General features: G+C 46.5%; 1 protein-coding gene across 1 annotated transcript in view; it reads left to right on the top strand.

The window, feature by feature from the left end:
- LOC132403298 (collagen alpha-5(IV) chain-like) overlaps positions 1–14887 on the top strand; it is a 352062-nt gene that overhangs the window by 269677 nt on the left and 67498 nt on the right. The window contains exon 20 of the mRNA XM_059986755.1: positions 14553–14651. Coding sequence (XP_059842738.1) covers positions 14553–14651 — 99 coding nt within the window. The remainder of the gene's footprint in view (positions 1–14552; positions 14652–14887) is intronic.

Below are 14887 nucleotides of genomic sequence, written 5' to 3' on the forward strand. Positions count from 1 at the left end.
TAACCCATAATGAATTATATAAACAACAAAGAATGCTGTTAACAACGTATTCACAATATTACTGAAATATTACATACACAACATTCCTCCCTGCTTAGCTATATACTTCAACTCAATATCTGATGAATTACTCTCTAATCATATATATATGTATATGTATACATACACACACAATACAACTACTGGATAGATATACACAGCATAGTAAATTTTAAATTGACCAATTCCATTTTAATTAATTTTCCATTAATTTCTGGTGTAAGCCAGTGTTTGTCTCTTGTTAGTTTTCACATTGTAAATCGCAAGGCTAGGAAGTCCTGTATCACTCTGCCATTGTCAGATTTTTCATCAACAGCATGCAGATTAGTGCTCTTTTTGAAATTGCAACTTGAATTTTTAATCTCTTTCCCTTCTCTGCGCAGTCTGTTTTTGTCTGTCCAACAGGCTCTTTGTAAGTGTCCTACTTTTTCGTATTTTCTGCAACTTTTGCCTTTAAGTCTGCTTTGGTTTGGTATAAGTAAGCCATTGCTACAATGGTAATGCTATTTATTCAGCCAGGCAAGTTTCTGTTTAGATGTTGCATTTTTGTTGACACTCACTTTCATTCCTGATTTCAACTCAATTGTATCTCTGACTGCAGTTCTCATTGACAGAGCAATTTTAATTGCTGTTTTAAATGGGAGCTGTGCTTCAGTTAGGACCCTTTTTAAGAAAAGACTCCTAACTTTCTTGTAAAGTTCCACAAAGTAAATGATCTCTCAAAGCATTATTGAACTGTACAGCATTCAGACAATCTCTTCAATTCAGTCACAGTAATTGTAATGGTCTCCCCTTCCTTTGATATCACTTATGAAACCTAAAGCATTCTGCAATCAACAATGGTTTTGGTTCTAAATACTCCTGCATGATTTTACAATATCAGCAATGCTTATTTCGACTGGTTTGGTTGGAGCAATCAACCTTCTAAGCATTATATACTCTTCTACCTAATGCACTCAGCTAAACTACCACTCAATTCTCATTGGCTGTTCCATTTGTTTTAAAATACTGCTTCATTTGCTCAGTGTATATCAGCCAGTTATCTTTTTGAGCAATTGAATGTGTCAATTTTTCCAATGTAGCCAGCCATTTCTGCTTTAATTGTTTATAATTATTATCACCCAGTACTCACTGTTTATGAACCTGTGAATTCCATCTCTTTTCTGCCTTTTTTTTTAACTTGACCATGTCTGTTCCTTCCCAAAGAGGCACATCTACGTATTTCTTTTACTCTAATATATCGCTGTGCTTCAGCAGGTCATTTCAGGTTTGGTTAAAACTTCCTCATTGCCACTGTTATATTTTATAACTCCAAAACATAAACTATTTGAAAGAAAAACAAGGGATCCCAAAAGATGGGTGTAGACTTTATTTTCACTTTAATTGATGTGCACCCATATGACACAATGGTGTAGTAATGTATACCATTCTGGTATTTTCTACATATAACCTGTAGTGAATTGTATAATTGAATTGGATTGAATTGAATTGACTTTATTACTTACACCTTACATATACACAAGGAGTATAAATCTTTATGTTACATCTGTCTAAATGTGCACTTATGATAATTTATAATAAATCATATGTACAGCAGGACAGTCACTATAACATAGAAATACAGTTCTGTCAGCATGAATTAATCAGTCTGATGGCCTGGTGGAAGAAGCTGTCCCAGAGCCTGTCAGTCCTGGCTTTTATGCCGCAGTCCGGTTTCCTGGATGGTAGCAACTGGAACAGTTTGTGGTTGGGGTGGCTCAGGTGCCCAATGATCCTTCGGACCCTTTTAACACACCTGCCTTTGTAAATGTCCTGAATAGTGGGAAGTTCACACCTACATAAGCGCTGGACTGTCTGCACCACTCTCCGCTGAGTCCTGCGATTGAAGGAAGTACAGTTCCCATACCAGACAGTGATGCAGCCAGTCAGGATGCTCTCAATTGTGCCCCTGTAGAAAATTCTTAGGATTTGGGGGTCCATGCCAAACTTCTTAAACCGTTTGAGGTGAAAGAGGTGCTGTTGTGCTTTTTTCATCACACAGCCGGAATGTACAGACCACGTGAGATCCTTGGTGATGCTTGTGCTGAGAAATTTAAAGCTGTTCCCTCTCTCAATCCCAGATCCATTGATGTCAATAGGGGTTAACTTGTCTCCATTCCTCTTGTAGTCCATTACCAGCTCCTTTGTTTTAGTGACGTTGAGGGAGAGGTTGTTTTCTTGACACCACTGTGTCAGGGTGATGTCTTCTCTGTAGACTGCCTCATTATTATTTGAGATTAGGCCAATCAGTGTAGCATTGTCAGCAATTTTAGTAGCAGATTGGAGCTGTGGGTGGCAACACACTCATGTGTATATGGAGAGTAAAGGATGGGGCTTAATACACAGCCCTGTAGTGACAATGAATGGTGCTCATTTCCTAGCGTATGCGAACCGACTCACAATTAGATAGCCTACGGGGGTTTGCGAGCACAGAGCTTTGGAGCCTCTTCGCCATGGGGGGCCGGTTGACAGAGGCTTAAAAGTGAGGCTGAAGTTTTCGAATAAAGTTTTTTTCCTTCGACTGCAGTTACCGACTCCGTGTCGTAATTTTAGCGCTGCGTGTAGCACACCGCTACAATTGGTGACCCCGACGGTCCAAACGATTTTTGGACCAGAAATGACCGACGCCGCCTCTGTTCATGCGGTTTCGTTGAAACTGCCGGGTTTCTGGACACAGCGCCCGGACCTATGGTTCCAGCAAGCCGAAGCCCAATTCCACGTTCGCCGGATCACCTCAGAAGACACCCGCTACTACTACGTGGTGGGCTCCCTCGACCAGGACACAGATGCCCAGGTCGCGGAGTTCGTACAGTCGCCCCCGGCAGACGGCAAGTACACGGAATTCAAAGCCCTGCTCCTCAAGACTTTCGGACTCTCACGGCGCGAGCGGGCTGCCCGTTTACTGCACCTGGATGGCTTGGGCGACAGACCTCCATCGGCTTTAATGAATGAGATGTTGTCTCTGGCCGAGGGACACACAGGCCTCATGTTTGAGCAGGCATTCCTGGAGCAGCTGCCCGAGGACATACGCCTGCTGCTGTCCGACGCGGATTTCAGTGACCCCCGGAAGGTGGCAGCCCGGGCGGACTTGCTGTGGAACGCCAAAAAGGTGAGCGGGGCGTCCATCGCACAGATCTCCCAGCCACGCTCCCGGCAGCAAACCAGTCCAGGCCCGGCCGCAGAGCCCACTAACCCCCGGCCCAATGAAGCCCGCCGTTGCCGCCCGCCCTGCAAGTTCCCGGGAAACGCCAGGGCCAGCCGCCGCTGATGGCTACGGCGGCTGGCCATCGGGATAGCCTCCTGTATGTGTGGGATAGAAGGTCGGGACGCCGGTTTTTGGTCGATACTGGGGCTGAGATCAGCGTTTTACCTCCGACGAGTTACGACACCCGCAGCAGGGCACCGGGTCCCCCCCTGAGGGCCGTGAATGGCAGCACTGTAAGGACCTATGGCACCCGTCAGGTGCAGCTACTGTTCGGCCCCAGCCAGTTCACGTGGGACTTCACACTGGCCGCCGTAGCCCAACCGCTTCTGGGTGTGGATTTTTTGCGAGCTCACAGCCTGCTGGTTGACCTGCCCAGGAAGAGACTGGTACACGCCGAGACCTTTCAGACGTTCTCCCTGGGCGCGGCCCAGTTGCCAGCCCCTCACCTCGGCTCCATCACACTGTCCGACAACGACTTCACCAGGGTCCTGGTGGAGTTCCCATCGGTTCTGGCACCGCAGTTCACAGCAGCCATGCCCAGGCACGGCGTACAGCACCACATCCCGACACAGGGACCACCCCTCCATGCCCGTGCTCGGCGGCTTCCCCCGGACAAGCTCCGACTGGCGAAGGAGGAGTTCCAGAGAATGGAGGAATTGGGGATCATCCGGCGGTCCAACAGCCCCTGGGCTTCCCCCCTGCACATGGTGCCCAAAGCGACGGGGGGCTGGAGACCGTGCGGCGACTACCGCAGGCTGAACGAGGCTACCACACCGGACCGCTACCCTGTGCCGCACATTCAGGACTTTGCGGCAAACCTGCACGGCGCCCGGATCTTCTCCAAGGTCGACCTTGTCCGAGGGTACCATCAAATCCCGATGCATCCTGACGACGTCCCCAAAACGGCTCTCATCACCCCGTTTGGCCTCTTCGAGTTCCTCCGCATGCCGTTCGGCCTGAAGAATGCCGCACAGACGTTCCAGCGGTTAATGGACGCGGTGGGACGGGACCTGGACTTCGCGTTCATCTATTTGGATGACATCCTCATAGCCAGCGGCAGTCGTCAGGAGCATCTGTCCCACCTCCGTCAACTCTGCGCCCGACTGAGTGAGTACGGTCTTACAATCAACCCTGCCAAATGCCAGTTCGGACTTGATACCATTGACTTCCTGGGCCACAGGATTACTAAAGACGGGGCAACCCCTCTGCCCGCTAAGGTAGATGCGGTCCGCCACTTCCCCCGACCCACCACGATCAAAGGCCTTCAGGAATTCGTAGGTATGGTCAATTTCTACCGCCGCTTCCTCCCTTCAGCTGCCCGGATCATGCGCCCCCTGTTCGCCCTGATGTCGGGTCCGAGCAAGGACGTTACCTGGGACGAGGAGTCCGCCGCCGCTTTCGTTCAAACGAAGGAAGCTTTGGCTGACGCCGCAATGCTAGTACATCCCAGAATGGACACCCCTACCGCCCTCACAGTGGACGCATCAAACACGGCAGTCGGTGGGGTGCTGGAGCAACTCATCGCAGGTCGCTGGCAACCCCTGGCGTTTTTCAGCAAACACCTGCGACCACCCGAGCTCAAGTACAGTGCTTTTGACCGGGAACTGTTGGCGCTCTACCTGGCAATCCGGCATTTCAGGTACTTCCTAGAAGGTCGGCCCTTCACCGCGTTCACGGACCACAAACCGCTTACCTTTGCGTTTACGAAAGCATCCGACCCCTGGTCATCCCGCCAGCAACGCCACCTGTCCTACATCTCTGAATACACAACGGATGTCCGGCACGTCTCGGGTAAGGACAATGTCGTGGCGGATGCGCTCTCTCGCCCTACCGTTCATGCCCTTTCCCAAGGGGTAGACTTTGAGGCACTGGCAGAGGCACAGCAGGTAGATGAGGAGATTCCGAGTTACAGGACTGCAGTCTCTGGTTTGCAGCTCCAGGACCTCCCCGTGGGCCCAGGTGAGAGGACCCTACTCTGTGACGTCGCCACCAGCCAGCCCCGTCCGGTCGTCCCCGCAGCCTGGCGGCGACGTGTTTTCGACTCCATTCATAACTTGGCGCATCCCTCCATCCGGACAACTGTCCGGATGGTTTCCAGCAGGTTCGTTTGGCACGGACTCCGCAAACAGGTCAGTGAATGGGCCAGGACGTGCATGCACTGCCAGACGGCCAAGGTTCAGCGGCACACCAAAGCCCCACCGCAGCAGTTCCATCCCGCCCACCGGCGTTTCGACCACATTCATGTGGATATCGTGGGCCCCCTGCCAGTGTCGCGCGGAGCGCGTTACCTCCTGACTATCGTGGACCGGTTCACAAGATGGCCAGAGGCGGTCCCGCTCACCGACACCACCTCCGAATCTTGCGCCCGAGCCCTGATCGCCACTTGGATATCCCGCTTTGGTGTACCAGCCCACATTACCTCCGACAGAGGCGCCCAGTTCACCTCCAGCCTGTGGTCAGCTATGGCCAGCCTTTTGGGGACTCAGCTGCACCACACCACTGCCTACCACCCACAGTCGAACGGGCTAGTGGAGCGTTTCCACCGTCACCTGAAGTCGGCCCTCATGGCCCGCCTGCGAGGAGCCAACTGGGCGGACGAGCTTCCCTGGGTCCTTCTCGGCATCCGCACAGCGCCCAAGGACGACCTGCACGCCTCGTCGGCCGAGTTGGTATACGGCGCGCCCCTGGCCGTCCCCGGGGAGTTCCTACCAGCCCCGAGGGGGCAAGAGGAAGAACCCGCTGCAGTCCTGGGCAGACTTCGCGAGAAGCTCGGTAACCTGGCCCCCATACCCACTTCACAGCACGGGCGGCACCCGACCTGCGTACCCAAAGACCTACGGAACTGTAAGTTTGTGTTTGTACGAAGGGGCGGGCATCGGCCACCGCTGCAGCGGCCATACGAGGGGCCGTTTACGGTGCTCCGGAACAACGGGTCCACGTTCGTGCTGGACGTTGGGGGGAAGGAGGAGGTTTTCACGGTGGACCGCCTCAAGCCGGCCCATGTGGACCTGGCGCAACCGGCCGAGTTTCCGGCGCCTCGGCGCAGAGGCCGACCTCCCAAGCAGGTTCTGGCCCAGGCTGTGGACATTGGGGGGTGTATCGCCGGTTCTGGGGGGGGGTTATGTGGCGGCTCATTTCCTAGCGTATGCGAACCGACTCACAATTAGATAGCCTACGGGGGTTTGCGAGCACAGAGCTTTGGAGCCTCTTCGCCATGGGGGGCCGGTTGACAGAGGCTTAAAAGTGAGGCTGAAGTTTTCGAATAAAGTTTTTTTCCTTCGACTGCAGTTACCGACTCCGTGTCGTAATTTTAGCGCTGCGTGTAGCACACCGCTACGGTTACATAATTTGAACAACATAACAACATAATTTGAACGTTGCCCAAATATTTTGAAATAATAAATATACAACACTAAGCAGCGAGCAGTTTTCATATAAGACAGACAAAATGTTGGAGGGACTCAGTCTGATTTGATGGAAATGAATGAGCAGCTGATGTTTTGGGCTAAAATCCTTCATCAGGACTGGATAGGAAGGAGAAAAATGCCAGAAGAAAGAGGTGGTGAGGGGTAGGAGGTGAAGGAGGACAAGCTAGAAGGTGATAGGTGAAGCCAAGTGGGTTGGAAAGGCAAAGAGTTGGAGAAGAAGGAATCTGATAGGAGAGAAAAGTACACCATGGGAGAAAGGGAAGAAGGAAGGACACCAGCAAAGGTGACAGGCATTGAGGAGGAGAGTGGGAAGTAGAAGGAGAGGGAAAAAATTCCTAAAGTAGAAATAGATGTTATTAAGGTTCAATACCATCAAGTTAGAGGCTACTTGGAATCAGTACTACAGTGGAGTAAAGGGAATTATAGAGGGATGAGAGAGAGTTGGCCAGAATTGATCAGAAAAGAACACTGGCAGGGATGACTTAGACAGATTAGGAGAAAGGAGAAAAGGAACGGCAAATGGAATACAGTGTCAAGGAGTGTATGGGAAGTGTACAAGAAATGAAAGGGTTGACTATTTTCTAAAAGAAGAGGAAATAGCAAAAAACTGAGTTGCAAAGGGACTTGGGAGTCCTTTTACAGGATTCCCTAAAGGTTAATTTGCAGTTTAAGTCTGTGGTGAGGAAGGCATATTCAATGTTAGCATTCATTTGAAGAGGCCTAGAGTATAAAAGCAAAGATGCAATGTTGAAATTTTATAAAGCACTGGTGAGGCCTCACTTTGAGTATTGTGAGCAGTTTTGTGCCCCTTATCTTCAAAAGGATGTGCTGAAACTGGAGAGGATTCAAAGGAGATTTTTTTCAAAATTGATTCTGGGATTGAATGGCTTGTCACATGAAGAGTGTTTGATGGCTCTGGGCCTGTATTCACTGGAATTCAGAAGAATAATGGGTGACCTCATTGAAAACTATCAAATGGTGAAAGGCTTTGATAGAGTGGAAGTGGAGAGGATGTCTCCTGTTGTGAGAGAGTCTAAGACCAGAAGATATAGCCTCATAATAGAGGGCTGTGCTTTTTGAACGGAAATGAGGAGGGATTTCATAGCCAGAGAGTGGTGAATCTGTGGAATTTGTTGCCGCAGGCGGCTGTGGAATCAATGTCCAAGCCTTCCCTAATAATCAACATGTACAAACAAGATGGAGGAACTCAGCAGGTCGGGCAGCATCCATTGAAATGAGTTCCTCCAGCTTGATTGTATGTGTTGATTTAACCATAGCATCTTTGTGTGTACTTCCCTGATAGTGCTCCCCAGCATTTTCTGTGATACTGTATATGTAGAAACATAGGAAACCTACAGCACAGTACAGGCCCTTCGGCTCACAAAGTTGTGCCGAACATGTCCCTACCTTAGAAATTACTAGGCTTACCTATAGCCCTCTATTTTACTAAGCTCCATGTACCTACCTAAAAGTCTCTTAAAAGAACCTATCATTTCCACCTCCAACAGCGTTGCCGGCTACCCATTCCATGACTCTCTGAGTCAAAAACTTACCCCTGACATCTCCTCTGTACCTACTCCCCAGCACTTTAAAACCTGTGTCCTCTTGTGGCAACCATTTCAGCCCTGGGGAAGAAGCATCTGACTATCCACATGATCAGTGCCTCTCATCATCTTATACACCTCTATCCGGTCGCCTCTCATCCTCCTTCGCTCCAACGAGAAAAAGCCAAATTCGCTTAACCTATTCTCTTTTCAAATCTTTTTATTATTATTATTATTATTATTATTATTATTATTATTATTATTATCCAAAATAACAAGAGTTATTCACTCAATTCACTCAACCTATTCTCATAAGGCATGCTCCCTAATTCAGGCACCATCCTTGTAAAACTCCTCTGCACCCTTTCTATGGCTTCCACATCCTTCCTATAGTGAGGTGACCGGAACTGAGCACAGTACTCCAAGTGGGGTCTTACTATATAGGGTCCTATATAGCTGCAATGTTACCTCTTAGCTCTTGAACTCAATCTCACGATTGATGATGGCCAATACACCGTACGCTTTCTTAACCACAGAGTCAACCTGCGCAGCTGCTTTGAGCGTCCTATGGACTCGGACCCCAAGATCCCGCTGATCCTCCACACTGCCAAGAGTCTTACCATTATTACTACATTCTGCCATCATATTTGACCTACCAAAATGAACCACTTCACAATTATCTGGGTTGAACTCCATCTGCCACTTCTCAGTGCAGTTTTGCATCCTATCAGTGTCCCGCTGTGACCTCTGACAGTCCTCCACACTATCCACAACACCTCCAACCTTTGTGTCATCAGCAACCTTACTAACCCATTCCTCCACTTCCTCATCCAGGTCATTTATAAAAATCACGAAGAGAAGGGTCCCAGAACAGATCCCTGAGGCACTCCACTGGTGACCGACCTCCATGCAGAAAATGACCCTTCTCCAACCACCCTTTGCCTTCTGTGGGCAAGCCAGTTCTGGCTGCACAAAGCAATGTCTCCTTGGATCCCATGCCTCCTTACTTTCTCAATAATCCTTGCATGGAGTACCTTACCAAATGCCTTGCTGAAATCCATATACAGTACATCTACTGTTCTTCCTTCATCAATGTGTTTAGTTATATCCTCAAAAAGTTCAAACAGGCTTGTAAGGCAGGACCTGCCCTTGACAAAGTCATGTTGACTACTCCTAATCATATTATATCTTTCCTAATGTTTATAAATCCTGGCTCTCAGGATCATTTCCATCAACTTACCAACCAATGAAGTAAGGACTCACGGGTCTGTAATTTCCTGGGCTATCTCTATACTCTTTTTCTTGAGTAAAGGAACAACATCCGCAACCCTCCAATCTTCCGGAACCTCTCCTATCCCCATTGATGATGCAATGATCATTGCCAGAGGCTCAGCAATCTCCTCCCTCACCTCCCACAGTAGCCTGGAGTACAGGTTAAGATGGAAGTGGATAGATTGTTGATTAGTCAGGGCATGAGGAATATGTGGAGAAGGCAGGAGATTGGAGCTGTATAGGAAGCTGCATTGGGAGCACCGGATACAATAGACAACTCCAATTGATTTGCAGGAGAAGTGTTGCCGAACCTGGATGGACTGTTTGGGGCCTCGAACTGAGATGAGGGAGGATGTGAATGGGCAGGCGTGGCATTTCTGTGACTTACAGGGATATGTGCCAGGAGGGAGATTAGTGAGGATGGACGAATGGACAAGGGAACCACAGAGGGAGCAATCCCTGTGGAAAGCAGAAAGGGAGGAGTGGTAAAACTGTGTTGGTAGTAAGATTCCATTGAAGATGGCAGAAGCCGTTGAGAATGATGTGTTGGATATGGTGGCTCATGGGGAGGCAGGTATGGATGTGAGGAACTCTATACCTATTAACATGGCGGGAAAATGGGGTGAGCATGGATGTCGGACAGATGGAGGAGATATGGGTGACGGCATCAAGGGAAATCCCATTCTTTGAAGAAAGAGGACATCTCTGATGTCCTGGATAGGCAAGCTTCATCCTGGGAACAGATGCGGCAGAGATGAAGCAACTGAGTAAAAGGAATGACATTTTTACATGAGATGATGGGAAGAGGTATAGCTGTGGGAATTGGTAGGTTTATAAAAATTGTTGGTAGACAGTTTGTGTCCAGAGATGGAGACAGTGAGATCAAAAAAGTGGGGGGAGATGTTAGAAATGTACCAAGTGAATTTAAGGGCAGTATGTAAGCTGGAGGCAAAGTTGATTAAATTGATGAGTTCTGCATAGGTGCATGAGGCAGCAACAATAGAATTGTCAATGCATTGCAGAAAGAGCTGGGGATCGTTATCAAGGAAGGTTTGGACATGGACTCTCCCACTTGCCCAACAAAAGGGTAGACATAGCCGGAGCCCATGCAGGTACCCATTGTTACCCCTTGAGTTTTGGGAAAGTGTGAAGGGCTGAAGGAGAAATTGTTGAGGGTGAGGACCAGTTTTTCTAGATAGCAGAGGGAAAATGGTTAGGTCTTTTATCAAGAAAAGAAGTGGAGAACTTTAAGGCCTTATTGACGGGGGATATAGGTGTACAAAAATGATATTCATATAATATCACTTACATGGAATTGTACTTGAAAGATGAGGATGTCATTTGTTGAACAGGGCTTCTTTATCTGAGAGTTAAGATCTGCTTTGCCATCATTGGGCATGAGGCATCTGGCCCATTGCTATGGCGATGGGTGCTTCTTACAGAGAGGATCTTGCTTCATTTGTCATTGATTGGGAATGTTCTCAAGAAGTTCTGACACCCCCAATCCTGCTGTTGTACTCCTTAGGTCAGGAGGATCATCTCTCCATCTGACATCACTTACTCTATCCGATCATCTCCCGCCACTTCTGGTTGAGCCTGGCACTGGAATAGCTAAAAACTAAAGGCCTTAATTGCATTGAGCTTTGCAGTGAACAACTTCTCAGTTTTTTGAAATAGAAAATATTGAAATATGTTGGAATTCCATGTCTATGTGTGATATTTCAAAGTCTAAGATCTGTAACTTGTTGATTAATATCTGAAATAAGGACTTGGATTTTTTTCATGCCCCTTTACAACAAAGAAGCACAGTTGTAATGTTGTCACAGTTGTGTTTTAGGAAGAATGCTAGCAGTCAGTGGCCAGCAGGCTGCACAGAACTGCAATGTGATAAATTGCTGCATTATCTGTGTGACAGAAATAATGTGATCAATTAATATTGACCAGGGCATTGGAACAACTCCATATTTTTCTTTGGAATAGTGCCCTGAAATCTTTTGCATTCACTAAGATATGTAAGTGTATGTCATCTCAGTTTAACATGCCATCTAAAAGACAGTATCACTGATACTATGGCAGTCTGTTAGTACTGTGCTTACACAAGAGATTCTGCAGATTTTGGCAATCTTGAGCAGTATGTACAAAATTATGGAGAAACTCATCAATTCCAGTAGCATCTATAGACGGGAATAAATAGTGTACAGTTCCGATGTAATGAAGGGTCTCAGCTTGAACTGTTGATCATTTATTCTCTTCCATAGATGCTGCCTGACTTAGTGACTTCCTCCAGCATTTTGTGTGTGTTCTTGAACTTAACTAAATCTGAAGTGTATCTACAGTGCCTTTAAAAATTATTCACTCCCCCCCCCCCTTGGAGGTTTTCATATTTTATTGTTTCACTGCATTGAATCACAATAGATTTACTTTGGCTTTTTTGACTCTGATCAACAGAAAAAGACACTTTCATGTCAAAGTGAAAACAGATCTCTGCAAAGTTATCTAAATTAATTTACAAATATAAAACACAAAATAATTGCTTGTGTAAGTATTCACTCTCTTCAAGTCAGTATTTAGTAGATGCACCTTTGGCAGCAATTACAGCCTTGATTCTGTGTGGGTAGGTCTCTAAGTTTTGCACATCTGGACACTGCAATTTTTCCACATTCTTCTTTACAAAACTACTCAACCTCTGTCAGATTGCATGGGGATTGTGAGTGGACAGCCCTTTTCAAGTTCAGTCACAAATTCTCAATTGGATTGAGGTCTGGACTCTGGCTTGGACACGCCAGGACATTAACTTTGTTGTTTTTAAGCCATTCCTGTGTAGCTTTGGCTTTATACTTGGGGTTATTGCCTTTCTGGAAAACAAATCTTCTCCCAAGTTGCATTTCTCTTGCAGACTGCATCAGGTTTTCCTCCAAAATTTCCCTGTATTTTGCAACATTCATTTTGCCCTCACCCTTCACAAGCCTTCCAGGGCCTGCTGCAGTGAAGCATCATCACTACATGATGCAGCCACCACCATGCTTCACGGTGGGGATGGTGTGTTTTTGATGATGTACAGAGTTTGGCTTGCGCCAAACATAGCATTTAGTCTGATAGCCAAAAAGCTCTACTTTGGTTTTGTCAGACCATAGAACCTTCTTGCAGCTGATTTTAGAGTCTCCCACATGCCTTTTGGCAACTCTAGCTGAGATTTCATGTGAGTTTTTTTCAACAGTGGTTTTCTCTTTGCCACTCTCCCATAAAGCTGTGACTGGTGAATCACCCGGGCAACAGTTGTACGCACAGTCTCTCCTATCTCCGTTACTGAAGCCTGTAACTTCTCGAGAGTTGCCATAGGTCTCTTGTTGGCCTTCCTCACTAGTTCCCTTCTTGCAGGATCACTTGGTTTTTGCTCTAGGGAGATTTATAGTTGTGTCATATTCTTTCCATTTCTTGATGATTGACTTAACTGTACTCCAAGGGATATTCAATGACTTCGAAGTTTTCTTGTATCCATCTCCTTACTTGTGCCTTTCAATAACCTTTTCACAGAGTTGCCTGGAGTGTTCTTTTGTCCTTATGGTGTAGTTTTTGCCAAGATACTGACTCATTAGCAGTTGTACCTTCCAGATACAGATGTATTGTTACTATAATCAATTGAAACATCTTGACTGCACAGTAATCTCCATTTCAGACAGACATGCTTTATTGATCCCGAGGGAAATTGGGTAACTAATTTAACTAATTGGGTAACTAATTTAACTAATGACTTCTAAAACTAATTGGCTGCACCAGTGATGATTTAGTGTGTCATATCTTGGAGGGTGAATACTTATGCAATCAATTATTTTGCGCTTTGTATTTGTAATTAATTTAAATCATTTTTTAGAGATCCATTTTTTATCTTGCGTGACGTAACCTGTAACTGGGTCACTTACCAGCAAAGATAGAGAGGTCAGTTGAAGTCTGATGGTACTATTTTTAACAGTATTTATTGATAAAAGTACACAAAAATAATATCAATGCAAACATACAGATAATATACGTCATCAATACTAAATCTAAAAGCGCGGATATGATAATAACCAATAAGGAATAGCTCTATCGTTGTCTAGGGGATAATGTATTGTCCGATGGAAATATAAAAGTCACTTTAGTTCATTCAAGCTGCAGCTTTTTGGTTGGAGAGAAAGACGGGTTAAAACTTTCCCATTCCTTTTATGATGTCAATCCTTCAAGAGTCGTTGGGATTTGATTTCCCCGTTGTTAGATAAAAACCGTTCTTCCATGGTAAAGGCCCACCGATTCCGGGGCAAGTGGAAACGGACGCACGTGGCCTTCCCACCGGCTTTCGCTATTACGGGATCACTAGTGTTTCTTCTGGTGCGTCTGAGGGGCTGTTCCCACAGACCCTCTTTTTATCCTGTCTCACAGGGTCTCAGATGTCAATCAGGTTGGGATGATGCAATCCCTCCACCAAACTCCCCCTCGGTTCATTGCCTGGGGCTTCGATGCATCATACAGGATTCAGTACACAATCCCGTCTCCAAGAGACAATAGCCGGTATCAATGGTTCCGCCTTTCGGAGGCCAGGACACATTCCGACTCTTTGTGGATTCTGCATGTCTTTCTCTCATTTCCTGGGTCTCCTGAACTGACTCAAGAGTGATCTTGCGATTCTCAAAAAGGAGGGGGCTACCCCGCACCCTTTGGCCCCTCAGAGCTGTGGCACATTCATAACACTTGACACAAAAGAGTCTTTTTCTGTTGATCAGTGTCAAAAAGCAAAATTGAAATCCACTGTGACTCAATGTTTTAAAACAATAAAACATGAAAACTTCCAAGGGAAGGGGTGAATACATTTTTATAGGCACTGTAGATATGTGTCTAAGTCTCTGGAATAGGACTTGGAACAACTTATCTGCTATTCAATGAACGATAATTAAATGTGTACTGTTTTATATAGATTCTGTTTTAAATGTTATGTATTAAAATGAGTTAGAAAAGTAGATCACTCTTAATCTCATTAGGTATGTGTTGCAGGGGAACCGGGCTTACCAGGTCTTCCAGGTATTAATGGAGAACCAGGGTTTGGGGGCCCTCCTGGTTTCCCAGGACTTCCAGGCATCTCATTTGGACCAGGTATTTATTCCTAGTTTTTAAACTGTATAAAGATCAAAATGTACAATACAACAAATAATTTAGAGTTATTAGCATGTTGTGGCACAGTGAATAATGGAGTCTCTCTGGTTCTGAGATCTGGCTTTGATCTGAATAGATGGGAGGAAAGATTCCTGTTTGCATTTCCTATAAGTAGGTACTATGAAATGATTCTAGGAAGCATTCAGGGCAACTTGGAGCAGGCAGGGATGCAGCAC

This window comes from Hypanus sabinus, chromosome 2 (assembly GCF_030144855.1).
Source record: "Hypanus sabinus isolate sHypSab1 chromosome 2, sHypSab1.hap1, whole genome shotgun sequence".
NCBI classification, from domain to species: domain Eukaryota; kingdom Metazoa; phylum Chordata; class Chondrichthyes; order Myliobatiformes; family Dasyatidae; genus Hypanus; species Hypanus sabinus.